The 17,502-nt window shown below is 45.9% G+C and overlaps 1 protein-coding gene across 2 annotated transcripts in view; it reads right to left on the reverse strand.

Annotated features, from left to right (window-relative positions):
* Positions 1 to 17,502, reverse strand: part of LOC310749431 (NAD(P) transhydrogenase, mitochondrial-like) — a 76,731-nt gene that overhangs the window by 37,996 nt on the left and 21,233 nt on the right. For both annotated transcript variants that reach the window (XM_083586338.1, XM_083586339.1), the window contains 5 exons: positions 12,020 to 12,107; positions 10,502 to 10,590; positions 8,069 to 8,256; positions 5,407 to 5,540; positions 477 to 668 (listed from right to left, as the gene is read on the reverse strand). In XM_083586338.1, coding sequence (XP_083442464.1) covers positions 477 to 668; positions 5,407 to 5,540; positions 8,069 to 8,256; positions 10,502 to 10,590; positions 12,020 to 12,107 — 691 coding nt within the window. The remainder of the gene's footprint in view (positions 1 to 476; positions 669 to 5,406; positions 5,541 to 8,068; positions 8,257 to 10,501; positions 10,591 to 12,019; positions 12,108 to 17,502) is intronic.

A 17,502-nucleotide genomic window follows, 5' to 3' on the forward strand; every position in this document is an offset into this window, starting at 1 on the left:
TTTATCTACTTGCATTGGCATGCTTTCAAACTGCTAAGTTGGTAGGAGCTGGGACAGAGCAACGGGTGCTCACTCCATCACAGGGATTTGAACCACCAATCTTCTGATCAGCAATCCCAAGAGGCTCAGTGGTTTAGACCACAGCACGACCTGTGGCCCTACAGATGTTGTTGAACTACAACTCCCATCATCCTAGACCACTGGTGCTGCAAGCTGGGTCTGATGGGGGCTGTAGCCCAACCACACTTGGAGGGTTCAATATTGGCTGCTCTTGCAGGTGCAAAGCCAGACTCATGCCTCAAGCAAAGAATCAGCAGTGACAACTCTTAAATTATCTTTATCTTGTGTTCCATTAAATGCATTTGGATACTCCCCCTTTATTCTTTAAGAGTCTGGGTTTCACTGGGTTTCTGCATGCATTTGTTAAACTGTTAATTGAAGTATTTTGGGAAGGGGGAGGGCAGGGAGACTCTCACCTTCATTACCATAGTCCCTCTAATTACATGATCAATAGTCCCATAATCAAAATCATCCTTTGGCTCAAAGTAAAAGTATTCTTTGTCGGGAGAAATAGCTTTTAATAACTTCAAGATGTTGTTTGAATAAAGGCTACTGGCCTGAGTAGCCATGCGACTTGGCAAGTCCGTGTAACCAATATGCACCACGCCCTGGGGGAAACGAAATAAACAAACATTATTATTTTTCTAAAAGTGTTTCTCATGCATTGTCTAGAAACTTTCCTCATGCAGTTTGCCCAGACCTGGTGCACCTTTCAGAACCAACAGCAAATTTATTTATTTATCTACCACTTATATGCCCAAATGCCTTCTTGAATGGTTTAAATCAAACCTTGCACATGTCTGTGGATTTTCTGACACTTCATTTTACAAGCTAAGTGGTTTCTCCTTTTTAAAACGAACGGCTTGTGTTGATGCTTAGGGGAAAGGAAAGGCTTTACTTTTGACCGGGAGCCAATGACTGAACAAGCTGGGAGGCCATTCGGGGAATGAGCTATACAGTCATATGGTGCTTATTTCAAGAATGAAGAAGCAAAATGCATTTTAAAGGTTTGAAAACACCTCTTAGTTGCCCGATGCTATCATGGTTACAAGATGTACTTTGCAGATTAATTGCACTCCAATTAGTCCTGAGAAATTTGTAAGCAAATACATTTAGTGAGAAAATATCATAACTATCCCCTTGTCGTTGTTTCAAAAATAAAAGAAATGAAAAAGAAAACCTGAACATTCTGATTCTAGGTTTTTTAAGGAGTGTGCAAGTTTTGACTTTAAGTCCATAGTGAGTTCAGAGCCTTTTATTCACTAGCAAAACACCAGTTATGTTGGGTACGGTACTGTGAAATAAATGCCCATACATTGTAGGCCCAGTAGTGATGTATGGAAGTGAGAGCTGGACCATAAAGAAGGCTGATCGCCGAAGAATTGATGCTTTTGAATTATGGTGCTGGAGGAGACTCTTGAGAGTCCCATGGACTGCAAGAAGATAAAACCTATCCATTCTTCAGAAAATCAGCCCTGAGTGCTCACTGGAAGGACAGATCCTGAAGCTGAGGCTCCAATACTTTGGCCACCTCATGAGAAGAGAAGACTCCTTGGAAAAGACCCTGATGTTGGGAAAGATGGAGGGCACAAGGAGAAGGGGACGACAAAGGACGAGATGGTTGGACAGTGTTCTCGAAGCTACAAACATGAGTCTGACCAAACTGCGGGAGGCAGTGGAAGACAGGAGTGCCTGGTGTGCTCTGGTCCATGGGGTCACGAAGAGTCGGACACGACTAAACGACTAAACAACAACAACACATTGTAGGCTGGGCTGGGTACATACTTGTGCTGCAAATCCCCCACCTGTGAAATACCTTGTTTGGTTTGAAAATCCAGATATTGATTGGTATCCTTTAGCCCTTTATGGTTCTGCCTGCCTGGTTTGGATTGGCAGCCAGACATGGAAGTAGGGAATGTATGCCTATTAATTATGGGTCACTGTGAATATGTGTTCCTCTGAAGAGTGTTGTAAACAAAAATTGCCCTTTTCCCTTATGGGGTATCCAAGAGCCCATATAGAGTCCTTACATAGGTTCTCTATTGGTAGGAGAAGATAACAGAGGCCAACCAGAGAATATTGAGAAGCAAAGCAGCTAGTAAGCTTGATCTTTATTGATCTGTTGCAACAGGGTGCTCCCCTCATCCGCAGGAGAGGAGGAGGAACCCAGAACAATGGTACGCAAGGCTTTATAAATACTTTTGAAATTGCCACTCTGTAGATCAAGACCACCCCCAGAAACATCATTCAGAAGGGGTGTGACTAAGACCACCCCCCAGATACATCATACCTACATCACAGAAAATGCGGTCTAAACAGAAATTTGAATGTTGTTTTTCTCCTGTCTGGCAGGTTACTTGATTGGATTGCCTGGGGAGCCTGGCCATTCTTTTGTAGTGATAAATACTTAGTTCCTGGGCCAGGTCACAGGCTCACACCCTATTCGTATCTTAAATGTACCCTTAAGACAGGATTTGTGAGGAAAGAGACAATGGGAGGTTTCCCACTTTGACCTTGCAGAGAAAACATTTGCTCATTTTAGGAATCAAAATGGTTCCAGGTCAGTCTTCCTGTGCTGATCTATGTACGTGGTTGGTTGGTACACTTATGAACATTACCATATATCTAAGACCTCAAAATTCCTATCACAAGAGGAATGCACTCTCGTGGATAGGTTGTTTCCAATGCTAGTCCTTTAAGTAGACCTATTGAAATTAATGGACATGACTGACTCGGCCCTACTTTTTCAGTGGGTCTGCTCTGAGTGGGACTTAGTTGGATACAACACCACTTTTAAAAAAGGGAGTCCTTAAAATCCATCAGCGTTTTAGTGCACATTTCTTTTAAAACACACATTTTATGCAATTTTGTCTAATATACACATTTTTGAAGAGGAATTTTCTTTATTCTATAATATATTCTGCATCTTATTTTCATGCATTTTTATGCACAACTTATCCAAGCACATGCATTTTTTTTGTATACACTGTTTGACTGGAGAACCGCACTGAAAAAATCAGGAAAAAAATGTGAATTTCAAAGGTTGGTTGTGTTTTAGTTTGTACACTGTTTTGGAAACGGCAAATTACATAAGTTCACTTTTAAACTGAATCAAATTCCCCCGCCCTCATCCCCAGACACACCACTGAAGCCTTTTGCTGCACTTAAGTCACTCATTCCATTGTTCACCTTGGCAAATATTACAGGGCTTTAGAACCAACAATGGACTCTATGTTCCTCCCCTATAACGAAGCCCTAGTGACTCCTAGCAGCTCTACACAACACTGGTAAAAGCTCTGGGAAGCAGTAAGTAAGAAATCACTAGAAAACCACTGCCTTTCCTGGGATGGTGGAGACAATATATTTACTTTATTTACACACACACACACACACACACAGAGAGAGAGAGAGAGAGAGAGAGAGAGAGGTGGAGCTTCATGCTCCGGCACCGGGGGGGGGGGGGCGAAGAGCAGGCAGGGCAGGGCTGGCATACGTCATGGGGGCGTGGTGTCCCACCCAAAGGGGCATGGCACGTGTCCTGTGGGGGCGGGGCGCCCAGCGTGGGTGGGGGAGCAGCCGCAATGGAACCCCACCGGGATCGCGCTGCCAGGAACGGTGCGCTTCCCCTGCACTCCTCTTCCTCCGCCAGTGCACACACACACTCTTGCAAAAACAAAAACCCACCCCACCACTTCTCCATTCAGTTTTTGGCGAGTCTACAGTATAAGAAAAGCCATTTAGCTTTACTCTAATAGACAATGGTATGGGAAGCATTTTTTTAAGAATAAAAAAAGAGAGAAGATGCCCTTATACTACTCAAAATGCGATGGGATGGAAAGTGGAAAAAGAAAGTCATATGCCATAGGGGTGGAGCCCCTATAAGCCCCACCCAGCATGGTCATGCCTATCGTCTTCCAAAGCAACTACTCTATTCCGAACTTCAAAATGGAAAGCGTAATGCTGGTGGTCAACAAAAGAGGGTCAAAGACTCTCTCAAGGCAAATCTTTAAAAATGTGGTATAAACACTGATAAGTGGGAAACACTGGCCTGCGAGCACTCCAATTGGAGAACAGCCTTTACCAAACCCTCACCATGATCAACTCCCACCTGGAAACCTATGTCCCACTGTGGAAGGATGTGTGGATTCAGAATTGGCCTCCACAGTCACTTACGGACTCGCTGTTAAGACAGTGTTCATGGAAGACAATCTTACTTGGCTACGAATGATGGCCAAAAAAGAAGAGGTTCAAGGATAATGGAAGTTGGAGTCCAACAACATTGGGAGGACTCCAGGTTCCTCACCCCATCATAAAATGCAAGCATGACTTAAGCAATGGGCAAGGGCCTGTACCTCAGTGGTACATCGCCTGATTTTCATGTCAAAGGTGCTAGGATGAATCTCCGTCACCTCCAGTTAAAAGGATCTCAGCTGACTTCCGATCTTGGAGAGCAGCTGGCAGTTGAAGGAAACTGTACTGTGCTAGATGGATCAATACGACCAAAATAGTTTCAATGGGAAGGAGGGGAAAATTTTTCCCAGGGCCAACTTATTTCCTTGGAAGATCAGTAGTATCGGTCCTGTATACCTGAAGGAGCGTCTCCACCCCCATCGTTCAGCCTGGACACTGAGATCCAGTGCCGAGGGTCTTCTGGCGGTTCCCTCATTGCGAGAAGTGAGGTTACAGGGAACCGGACAGAGGGCCTTCTCGGTAGTGGCGCCTACCCTGTGGAACACCCTCCCTTCAGATGTGAAGGAAATAAGCAGTTATCCTATCTTTAAAAGACATCTGAAGGCAGCCCTGTTTAGGGAAGTTTTAAATATTTAATGCTGTACTGTTTTTAACATTTGATGGGGAGCCACCGAGAGTGGCTGGGGAAACCCAGCCAGATGGGGGGGTATAAATAAATAATAAATAAAAATATTATTTACATTAGTAAATTTTGTACCTGCGATATTGACAGATGAAACAAACGCAGCCAGTAAAGCTAATGTCTGTGGTACGCTGGAAGGAAAATATGAGCCCCCCATCAGCACCAAGTCTGGGGAGACTCAGCCAGATGGGCGGGGTATAAATAAATTATTATTATTATTATTATTATTATTATTATTATTATACAAATCTAGTTTTCCCTAGCTATATTCTTGAAAGAGCAGGAACCCTGAAAGTATCTAATATGGTCAAGAAGATCTGGTCTTAGCCTGTATCTGGATGTGGGGCCACCTGAGAACCCAACGTACAATGCTGTGGAAACCTTGGAAGAAGGGCATGATCCACATGTAACAAAGCAAGGCATCTCATTAATCAAGAGGGGGACAAAGTGCCCCAAAGAGGCCCTCTACAAACCTTGTGAATGTGAAGCTCTCCGGGTTGGGTGGTTTCCACATTGCCACCAGCCTCAGCTGCAAGATCTACAATCACGGAGCCATCCTTCATGGATTCCACCATATTCTTAGTAATCAGGGTAGGAGCCTTTTTCCCTGTTGCAATTTGCAAGAAAAGAAACGAAATGTAGGGATTCTCATCAGTTTTAATACAGCGCATAGCATTTTTTTAAAAAAGCCTGAGCAGGTACCAACAAAAGCACATACAACAAAGCAATAATGGAATGATTTGATTTGATACCATTTTTGCCTGTTCCTGGATTTTATGGGGGTGGAGTTAGTGTGAAGATCAAGGGAGGGCTCTGTACATTTGCACTTGGTTTCCATACCACATAACCCTCCTGTCTCGACCCTTAACAGTCTCACACATGCATGAAAAGAGGATTCATCTGTAGTTCTTGCAGCCTGAGCTTTTCCTGGTCCCATATTTTCCTCAGAAGTCTGCTAAAGCACTTTATGCTAGAGGCTGAGAGGGAGGGTGTGTCAGAAGGAAAACGAATTGGTATTGATCTCTATATATTAGTAACTTTGTATAAATGTAACATTTTTATACGTATGTGTCAGAGCTACCCTAGGTCCCAGCTCACAAAGGACCAACGCTGCTTCGTTGTTAAGTACAAAAGTCTTTATTGAAGTTCAGTTTCACTTCCAGAGCCGCAGCGCGCAGCTCTACGTCTCAACCGTTAGACCGTTGATGCTCCGTCTGAGTCTCCTCCCCCTTGACACCAGTTTAAGATTCTAGCCTTGCTCCACCTTTTCCGCTGCTCTTTCCTCCTCTGGGTCCGCCTGCCCGCTGGGGTCTCACCCTTTCTAGCCTCCTCTGACGCTGATTCCCCTGAGCCGTCTCCCTCCCTCCGGCGGGCTTTAGGAGCTGGTTCCCCATCCGGGTCTCCTGCTGTCCCGCGCGCCTGCACATTTGAACTTGGCGCGCGCGCCCAGCCAGCAGCTTTCCTCCTGACCGTTTCACTGCTGCTGTCACTGCTTCCCCCTTCGGGGGGGCTAGCTGCAACTGACCTCCCTTCCGTTCCTCCACTCTCCGATGGAGGCGTGGTCAGCCCTGACTCCCTCTCTGGAGGAGACGCTGGCCTTGACACATGTGACTCTTCCCCCCCACTACGCTCTGGTGGGGAAACTGGTCCCGATCCTCCACTGCTGTTTTGGGGTTCCCCTCTGGCTCCTTGTTTCTGGTGCATCCCCCCTGGGACCCCCCTTGCCCGGACCATCGGCGCCCCCTTCTGGGAATCTTCTGATTCGCTGGAGAAGCTCATGGAATCTCTCGGGCCACTGTCATACTCCCCTACACTGCCCTCGGATTCTTCCCCTTCGCTCTCCAATTCCTCTCTCCCCATTGCTCCTGCTCCTGATTCCCTGACAGTATGTAACTATGTATTTTTGTAAATTTTTTGTTTAAGTTGTTTGTTGTTGTTTCGTTTTTCTGTACACCACTGAAATATATTTTTAATAAATTAAGCGGTATAGAAATTAGATCATCATCATCACCATCAATGTACCCTCCCCTGAGATATTTTGGTTGAGGGCAGGCTGAAACAAATGAATAATGATAATAATAAAACATGCATCATTTTTATTGTAAGGCTTAATATTGAAATATTAGGTGCAGGAATTTGGGACCACTTCTATCGTTTTACCTAAGGCTTTGAAATGCCTTTGAAATGCTTCCTCTTTCCTCTGTGCCACTTGTCCCTGCTGTCAATTACCTGGGATAAAGTCGAAGACCAGTACAGTGTACCTTGGTTCTCAAACGCCTTGGTACTCAAACAACTTGGAACCCAAACACTGCAAACCCGGAAGTAAGTGTTCCGGTTTGCAAACTTTTTTTGGAAGCCGAACGTGCTCCATTTTGAGTGTTACGCTTCTGATTTGAGGTGCCACACTTCTGTTTTGAGTGTTATGGTGATGTCTGTCTGTTTTTGCTATTTATTTTGTGTATTTGTTTTTGCAGCTCTTTTTTGTGACTGTGCAGAACCGAGTTCAGCTACTGATTGATTGATTGATTGATTGATTGTGTGAGTGCAGTACATTGTTTATTGCTTTCATTTTATGGATCAATGGCCTTGTTAGATAGTAAAAATTCATGTTAAATTGCTGTTTTGGGGTTGTTTTTAAAAGTCTGGAACAGGTTAATTCATTTTGCATTACTTTCTGTGGGAAAGCGCGCCTTGGTTTTGGAACGGACTTCTGGAACGGATTAAGTTTGAGAACCAAGGTACCACTGTAATACACAAACACCCAAGTTCTTCACACACAATCTGATGGAGTAGAAGCTATCTTGTATCACATGCCCACCCACCAGGTACAATGCAATTCGCAAAGAATTCAGAGGAGGAATGTCTGGCATAGGAAGCTGTCTTATCTTGAGTCAGACCACTGGTCCATCTAGCTCAATATTGTTTGCACTGATTGACAGTGGCCCTTCAGGGTTTCAGGCAGGGAGTCCTTCTCTGTCCCCCATGGAGATGCAATGGGTTGGACCAGGGACCTTCAGCATCACTGAGCTACAGCCCCTCCTCTTGGCTACCTCCTTGGTGACTGGATCTGCAAGCTCCTAATAAGGAGCACACTCTGCCAAGGGCATCTGGAATCGTTATAAAGTTGTACAGTACCTGGAATAAGGGCAGTGCTAATAACAATATCCACCTCTTTGCACTGTTTGGCAAATAAGGCCAATTCCGCCTCGATAAATTCCTTGGACATCTCTTTCGCATACCCTCCGACGCCTTCTCCCGCTTCAGCAATGCTCACTTCTAACGTTTCCGCGCCAAGAGATTTGAACTGCTCCAGAGCTGGAGGCCTGCAAGCAAAGTGGGGAGAATTTCACAGGCACTGCCGAGTCAGATCTTTTCCAAGCCACAGGTAAAAAGGTAAAGGGACCCCTGACCATTAGGTCCAGTCGTGGCCGACTCTGGGGTTGCGGCGCTCATCTCGCTTTATTGGCCGAGGGAGCCGGCGTACAGCTTCTGGGTTATGTGGCCAGCATGACTAAGCCACTTCTGGCAAACCAGAGCAGCGCACGAAAACGCCGTTTACCTTCCCGCCGGAGCGGTACCTATTTATCTACTTGCACTTTGAGGTGCTTTCGAACTGCTAGGTTGGCAGGAGCAGGGACAGAACAACGGGAGCTCACCCCATCGCAGGGATTTGAAACGCCAACCTTCTGATCAGCAAGTCCTAGGCTCTGTGGTTTAACCCACAGCGCCACCCACGTCCCAAAGCCACAGGTAGCTAACCTAATATGCACTAAAAACAGGTAGCTGTCCATGCCAATGCAGAATGTCCATCAAGGAAGAACTCCAAAGTTCATATTTGGGCAATACCAACCAAATGTGGTAAGCTGACAAGTTCTCTAGAACTCACAGCCAGGGCCGTCTTAAGCATATCCGGCGTCATGGTGCAAAGATCCCTCCGGCGCCCCACCCCCGATCCCCAAAGTTGTCCTAGCCTCTGCAGGGATCGCTCTCCTCCCGTGGAGGCTTGGGAAGGAAGCTTCATGCCCCCCAGCCATATGGTTGATGGGGCGCAGCTGGCGGGCGTGCACGAGGGAAAGGTGTGCTGGTCCCGTGGGTTACCCAAGAGGTGAGGTCCAAGTCCGGTCCGTGCTCAAAGGTGCAATGTGGAGGCAGTCCGTAGTAGCTGAAGCTGGGTGCAGGGCAGGGAGTCGGGAGAAGTCAGGAACAGGCATGCAAGCAGGGAGCCTGGGCGGGTCAGGAGCTCAGGCAGGAAAGAAGGACAGGGTTCAGGCAGGAACTAGCAACCAACAATGTTGCTCCTGCAACTTGGGACTGGGCCTGGCTGGCTTTTATCTGCCCCGAGGCATAGGGCGGTCCCGATCCTCTGGTGACTCGCCTCCCCTGGCCTGGAGGCGAGCACTCCTCCTGCGGGAACTTAGTTCCCTCTGCCTCTCTGCCTTGAGCTTCTGCAGCTCAGGAGAGGCTGGAGGGGTTACCAGACCCAGAGGCAACCTCAGCTTCTTCTGATGGGGCTGAGAGTGGAGCACCTGCAGGCAATGGGTTCTCCATCACCTCAGGAGCCAGAGCAGACTCAGCTGATACCTGCACCTGAGGATCCAGCACAGGTGAGGACCCTTCAGGCTCATGCCCCAGCCCCGGCTCAGCTGGTTCTGGAGGCGGGGAATCCTGTGTAGGCTGGGATCCTTCAGGTTCAGCATCCGAGTCCGAATCCCAGGCCATCACAGAAAGGGGAGGCCACTGGCAAAGCTGTGCAGCTCCCTCACTCACTGGGGCGCCCCTGAGAGGCCGGCGCCCTGGCGCAACACACCGGTAAACCCACTGGGAAAGACGGCTCTGCTCACACCCTGCTTTGTGTAACATCTTGCCAGACGAAGAGTTCTGGAAGATCTCAAAAGCTTGCCACATTTTTGCAACCCAACCGTGGATTTCAGAGTTTCATCTTTGCTTTTTATTCAATCAAGCTCAGTTACTGGTTTATTTGCAAAGAGATGTAGGTACACTGGTAAGACCATAGGCTGCAAGCAGGAAAGGAATATATGCACACCGTAAGCAATCTTTAAAGACCCTGCGTTTCTGTAAGATTCACAACAGCTTACGGTTTGAGGATTTGAGTTACTATAACACCGGTCCTGAAAGACCTACATTCGCTCCCAGTACGTTTCCGAGCGCAATTCAAAGTGTTGTTGCTGGCCTTTAAAGCCCTAAACAGCCACGGCCCAGTATACCTGAAGGAGCGTCTCCACTCCCATCGTTCACCCCAAATATTGAGGTTGAGCTCCAAGAGCCACCTGGCGGTTGGTTTCCTCACTGTGAGAAGCCAAGTTACAGGGAACCAGGCAAAGGGCCTTCTCGGTAGTGGCACCTGCCCTGTGGAACACCCTCCCACCAGATGTCAAGGAAATAAACAACTACATGACATCTGAAGGCAGCCCTGTTTAGGGAAGCTTTCAATGTTTGATGTTTTATTGTGTTTTTAATATTCTGTTGGGAGCTGCCCAGAGTGGCTGGGGAAACCCAGCCAGATGGGCGGCGTATAAATAGCAATTGTTGTTGTTGTTTTTACTATACCTGGTATCAAATCCCCTAACAATGGCTCCCATGGATTTAGCTGCTCCGGCTGCAGCTAAGCCAGCTACACCACCACCAATGATTAATATCTAGGAAGGAAAACAATAGCAATAAATAGCAACAAAGATACACTATTGGAACAAAGCACGCATCACTTAAGCAGGATAAAATGGTTTAGAATAAAGGAAGAATGTGATGGCCCAAATCTTCCTCTTTGGAAGATTTGGAAATGAGACCATGAGCAAACTTACTGTCTGCTTATTAGTCTCAACCCTCGCTGCAAACTTTTACAAGACAGAAAACTATGGCGTGATAACTAATCCAGGGTTGGCATCAGAGTTCAGCATGGTTGGGTTTAGGGTCAAGGGTCTACACTCCACAAGGGGGCCCATTGACAAGGGGCCCCCTGCAGCTGCTTCTCCTCTTCACCACTGCAACCTGCTTGTTCACTTGCCTTTTGCAACAGTGGTGGTGCAGCCATAGATGCTTGCCAGCTCGCTCATTGGCCTAGCAAGGAAGCAGATAGGAATGGAGGGATCTGTCAATCACGGTCCTCTCAATTTCTCATTAAATTGAGTTATCCACATTTCTGCAGCAATTTGTAATTTTTTATTTTCAAACCCTCATGAAAATTCATCAAGGGAACACCTCACACAGGAAATTTGTAGGATACAAACTCCTCTTGCAGAAATAAAATTTATTAGATATGCAGCCATGAATGAAAGTCAAGAAATCAGTGGCTGTTAAACAAAGGAGCAAGATCAGAACTGTTGTAATTGGATTAATCAAGATTATGGAAGGAGAAAGAAATAAGAACTTTGCACCCTGAAATCCAGCACACAGGAAGTCACCTAAAATTGTTTAATTTGGTATTGGAATAATTGGCTTTTTACATTGTATTGTAATTTGGTATTGTGATGATGTGGCTTTTATTGGATTATTGTAATTGAAAATTAATAAATATTATAGAGAGAGAGAGAGAGAGAGAGAGAGAGAGAGAGAGAGAGAGAGAGAGAATGCCTCCTAATAAAGACATTCTTTGTACATAATTTTGACAAATGTACCTATTTTTGCAAGCAATTCCCCCCACAATTTAATGCATTTTTGTATGTTATTTCACCAACAAGTTCATTTTGATGCACGCTTTCCCCTAACATAGGCATTATTGTCAACATTGCCTGGTTGGAGAACTGCACCACAAAATTCACATGAGTGTGGGTTTCAAAGGGTGGCCATGGTTCCTTTCTCAAATTGTTTGGGGCAGTGTGAGTTTCATAGAGTTGCCTTTAAATGCAAACTGAATTGAATTGAGGTTGAGCGTTTTCAGGTTGCATCCTGCAGCAAGCCAGAAGTACCAGAAAGGGTTACTTCTGGGCAAAATGACGTCACATACATGCGCAGAAGCAGCGAATCGTGACCCGTACACGCGCAGACGTGGGTTGCGTTCTGCTCAGGTTGCGAACGGGGCTCCAGAACGGATCCCGTTCGCAACCAGAGGTACCACTGTACTGTTCGCACCTTTGCCGGAGGAACTTTTCCAGCTGCAGTAATTTGCCCGGTAAAAAATCTTCCAAAATGATTGGCTGCCAGGACTACAGCCTTGTACCTAGAGAGAAAGAAAGAGAGAGAGAGAGAGAGAGAGAGAGAGAGAGAGAGAGAGAGAGAGAGAAGAAAAAAAATGGTGAAAATATTTCTTGGCTCTTCAGTAGGCTTTGTGAATAAATTGCAACAGACTTAACAAATATACAGAAAGCAACCAAAAGGAGAATTAATAAAAGCCACCCAAGAAAACAAACAACTGCTCGAGAGCATCTCCAAGATATAAATTGTCTAAGTGAAAAAATACATTTGACTGTCATAACAAATTATATCAGTGCTGGTTACATGCTTTCAAGTGCCCAACACAGGAATATTGCTGTGGAGGGAACCATGAATACTTTGGGAGAGGCACCTGGTGGAGAGTGAAATGTTTTATTATCACCCCGTATCAGGGCCGGATTTAGGTTTGATGAGGCCCTAAGCTACTGAAGGTAATGGGGCCCTTTATATGTCCAGCTGTCCTTTGTCAACAACAAATTGCCGCTGTTTTTTGTGTTGAATATACGCTCTATGGTAATTTATACCTCAGGTCTGTACCTCAGATTGCAGATGCTTCAGGTTACAGACACTTCAAGTTACAGACTCCGCTAATCCAGAAATAGTACCTCGGGTTAAGAACTTTGCTTCAGGATGAGAACAGAAATTGCGCAGTGGCGGCGCGGCGGCAGCGGGAGGCCCCATTAGCTAAAGTGGTGCTTCAGGTTAAGAACAGTTTCAGGTTAAGAATGGACCTTCAGAACGAATTAAGTTCTTAACCTGAGGTACCACAGTACAGTAATGGACAAAAGTACAAAGATTCACGAAATGTTTAGGGGTATGCGCACCCCTGCGTCCCCCCAGAAAAAAAGCGCTGGGCATGTCTAAGGTTCATTAGGGGTGTATAACTTCCAAACAACAGGAGCTATTCTGGGTTCACTCTAGTTCTCTGAAGAAGAAAACAAGAGGTTTAGATTATTTCTTTCTTTTTAAAGCAACGGGGTTTTGTTTTGTTTTTGCAGGGGGGGTTCATTTTGAAAGCATGTTAAGGAAATCCACATCCGTGGATATTACCCAACATAATGCTTCCAACATAAACGTTCCTTGGAAAGTCGCAGCAATGTTTGCCTTATTTTTCACTTCACGCAGGGTTTACATTATCGCTGATTAACAAGGGAATCCCTCTGTTGTATATGTAAAGAGGAATAATTGCATCCATGCCTGCATTCACTCTGCCTACAAGATGACCCAACAGGAGGTCGACTCATAGACAGCTGCCAGAGCAACACAGGGACTCCTCAAAATCATTGTGCGTACTTGATCTCCCTTGGTTGTGTGCTAGCTCCGTTGACCCCAAATTAGGATTGTTGGGCTACTGAAACTGAGGTGCTAATAGGGAGGCCTGTATGTTTTATGCCATACAACACCGAAGCCATTTTGCAGGTCAAGGGAGCTACTGGCATGATCTCACCTGCACTGTGGTGCTACCACTGAAGATCGAAGGAGGATGGAACAGATAAAGAGTACTCCAGTGCACAAATGTTGATGTGTCAATACATCTGTATTTAAGGAAGAGGTACAGAACTGACTCTGTCCAGCAGGCCGCCATCTTTAGTTATGTCAATAGCAGGGATGCTTGAGCAGCCTCAGGACTGCAGGGCTAGGGAAGGGACACTTAACGCTTTCTCTCCCATTTCACCCCTCAGAAGCTACGAGTTGCATTTCAAGCATCCCATTGATGCTACGAGGAGTTTTCCTTGAAATGCAGTTCACTGCTTTGGATAGACTATTTTGCAGGGGACTACATCAGTGTTAGGGATGCGGGTGGCGCTGTGGGTTAAACCACAGAGCCTAGGACTTGCTGATCAGAAGGTCGGCGGTTCGAATCCCCGCAACGGGGTGAGCTCCCGTTGCTCGGTCCCTGCTCCTGCCAACCTAGCAGTTCGGAAGCACGCCAAAGTGCAAGTAGATAAATAGGTACCACTCCTGCAGGAAGGTAAACGGTGTTTCCGTGCGCTGCTCTGGTTCACCAGAAGCGGCTTAGTCATGCTGGCCACATGTACGCCGGCTCCCTCGACCAATAAAGCGAGATGAGCGCCGCAACCCCAGAGTCAGCCACGACTGGACCTAATGGTCAGGGGTCCCTTTACCTTTACCTTACATCAGTGTTTAGTTCTTATATAAGATATCGGGTTATTCATTTTGTAAGACCAGAACAAGAGGCTGTTTGTTGATGAACAGGTTAACATACAACTGGACAGGAAAATGAAAGCAACCACTAGAAAAAGCTAAACAAGTCTTAGCTCCAGCCCATAATAACTTTGGGGAGAGCCTTCTCGGTGGCAGCTCCCAGACTTTAGAATTCCCTCCCTAGAGTAGCTAGACTGGCTCTCTCTTTTCTTGTTCTGACAGGCATTTGGGAACTGACTGCTTTTAACAAAAGGGCTGGTGCCATGCTGTTTTTATTGTAATTATTGGTATGCTTTTAATATATGTTATAGATGTATATAGTTTTAATTCTATCAGTGTTTGGTTGTTTTTAATTATTGTACTGTTCCCCCCTCCCTGTTTTTTCCCTGCAGTTCTTTCTTTATCTGTAAGCTTCCTTGAATCCCGTCAGGGGAAAGGGTGGGTATTAATAAATATATCATAACAGGAATAATAACTGGCCACAGTGTATAACTCTTAGCATTACCCATTACTACAGTCAGGAAGAGAAGTACAGTGGTACCTCGGGTTAAATACTTAATTCGTTCCGGAGGTCCGTTCTTAACCTGAAACTGTTCTTAACCTGAAGCACCACTTTAGCTAATGGGGCCTCCTGCTGCTGCCGTGCCGCCAGAGCATGATTTCTGTTCTCATCCTGAAGCAAATTTCTTAACCTGAGGTACTATTTCTGGGTTAGCGGAGTCTGTAACCTGAAGCATATGTAACCTGAAGCGTTGTAACCCGAGGTACCACTGTAGTTAACCTTTTCCTCTCCTCTTCTCAGATTCTGAGGCTACATAGGCTTCTTTTTGGGCAGCTATTTGCACGACAAAAACCATGCAGGTTACTGGCATTCACACAATTCCTGTCACGTCTAGTTTGGACTCTTTTGCCCTTCTTGGGCGTTTTGTGCAAAGGAGGACAGCACGCAGCCCTGTTCAAGCAATCTTTGGGCTTGGCAAATGGCAAAAGTTGCCATCTTATGCCAGAAAAGGAACATCAAACGAGCCGTCCCTGCGGCATGTCGAGCGCCATCATTGCTTTCCAGAAAACCATTGTATAAGCAATACATTGACTACATCAAGGCCCTGTTTTCTCAGGAGATTGCATCCAGGTAAGCAGGTCCAGAATATGCTACTGACACCTAATTTGTCTTCTAGAAGTGCTCAGAAACAAAGCTGTTCTGGAACCAATTGCAGAAACAGCTGCAGCCCCAGAAATATGTGGCAACCCTTACTTTGCTATTAACACAACAAAAGCAGAGCCTGTGAAAGAACAGGCTGATAAACTTCAGCTGATAAACTTGAAAGTCAATCCAAATTGCCTCCAGATCAGATTTTACATCCAAGGTGTTTTTGAATGACCGGGTAGTAGCAGCGACCCAGTCCCAGCCACATTCATTCAGAAGCAAGTCCCATATTTCCAACTAAGTATGCTTGAGTTTGAAGCCCTTCATATCACATTGACTGTACTATGAGCCAAAACCTTTGGGGCCAGTCATTGCCATTCAGGAATAAACACATTTTGAATCAATTCATGTTTGGAACTGATTTCAAAGCTGCTGGAATTTTTTCTTTCTTTCAACCCAACAAACTGGTTTAAATGCTACACCAATTATGTACACATGCTGCATCTTGAAATGGTTCAGAATTAAAGCCACTTCATCTCAATCGGACTCATTTTGGTCAAGACACCAAGCCAGACTTGCCATTGCTGTATTCAGAGAAAACTCTCGCGTCTTTTAAGAACCGTGCATCTGGGAGATGTTAAGTCAGGTGTAATCTCTCCAGCTACAGGGCTATTACACACTCTTTACACTGTGGTTTAAATCTGACAACACTATTTTTCCAGGCTGTTTTCCTAAACACTTACTTGCTTCCTAAGTGCTGGCATCTAATAACATCCCACATACTTTCCTTCTGCCCAAATGAGGTGTCATAAATGGCCACTGAAGAGGCCCAAAATTATAATGTCTCCCAGAACAGAAGACAGAGAGGTTAAGTGTCATTAGCGTTCCCACACAACACACTTAATATCTCCTAGAAGATTCTACACATCTTCTCTATATTCATGTATAATAGGGCATGTTGGACCTGCAACACACAGTTGCTGTATATTCTCCCCATCTAAGACAGGAGTCCTCAAACTTTCTATCAGCAGGGCCCATTTGAGAAGGCTGATCATTACTGAAGGCCCACAGTCACCAAACAGTGATCAATAGAAGCCGAGTTTGTCTTAATCAACTAGCAGCTACCGACTTCACTTTCTACTGATACCTAATTCATCTTTGGAATTTGCTAAATTGTTTGCCATAGTACATAGCTCATATTTCCTCAAGACATTTATTCTGGAAGTAGTGTGAATCACACTCCACATTTAGGACAAAATTTGCTGATCCAGAAGCCCTGAGAGAAGAAGGCCTTTTCATTTATGTTTTGCGTGGACAGGCGGAGTCCCCAGATCCCGCGCGGTCCCCCCTGTCATGTGGAATAACAACTCATGACAACGTGCTATGGGATTAAATTGGCCACAACTTTATTAAATTTCAAATGTGGGTAGACCTTGGCTCAGGCATTGGGCGTTCTCCCTCCCCAGTCCCCAGCCGGGGACCTAGGGAGCATCAGGGTTATCCAGTGTGTGTGGGGGGGGGATGGGCCGGCTCTGGAGAACATATGTTCAAGCAGAGATAGCCGCCCCCGTAACGCCGCCGCCGCAGGGGAGAGCAATGACGACCTTTCGGCGTACGGTCAAAGCCTCCCTTCAGAAACCCCTTTAATGGGGAACCCTGGTATCGCCGCCGCAAAGAGGAAGATGGACTAAAGGATTCCGCCCAAGGCCTGATACCGCCAAAGTTGTGACGTTTTGCTACGGAAAAGGCGAAACCTGCCAATGCAGGGAAATTCCTTTCCGGTCCTTTAACAGCGACCTTAACGTAGCAGCGCCCGCATACCTGTGAAGAAAAGTTAACCTGCAAAACCTGTGAAGAAAAGTTAACCTGCAAATAAGACCTTAACTGAGGGTGGGTAGGGTGGGAGAAGCTCTGGAGCCAAGTGAGGATTCCCAGGTAAGATCCTCCCTCTATTGTGTGGGCAGATAATCCCTCCCCTACCTGGCCTGGTCTCCTTGGCAACGCTTCCCTCAGGTGGGATTGGACAACTGACTGAGGTAGGCGGAGACCTCCAGGTATCCCACCTGAGGGAAGGCAAAACAAGCCTATG

This window comes from Podarcis filfolensis (genome assembly GCF_964270895.1).
Source record: "Podarcis filfolensis genome assembly, chromosome: 14".
NCBI lineage: Eukaryota > Metazoa > Chordata > Lepidosauria > Squamata > Lacertidae > Podarcis > Podarcis filfolensis.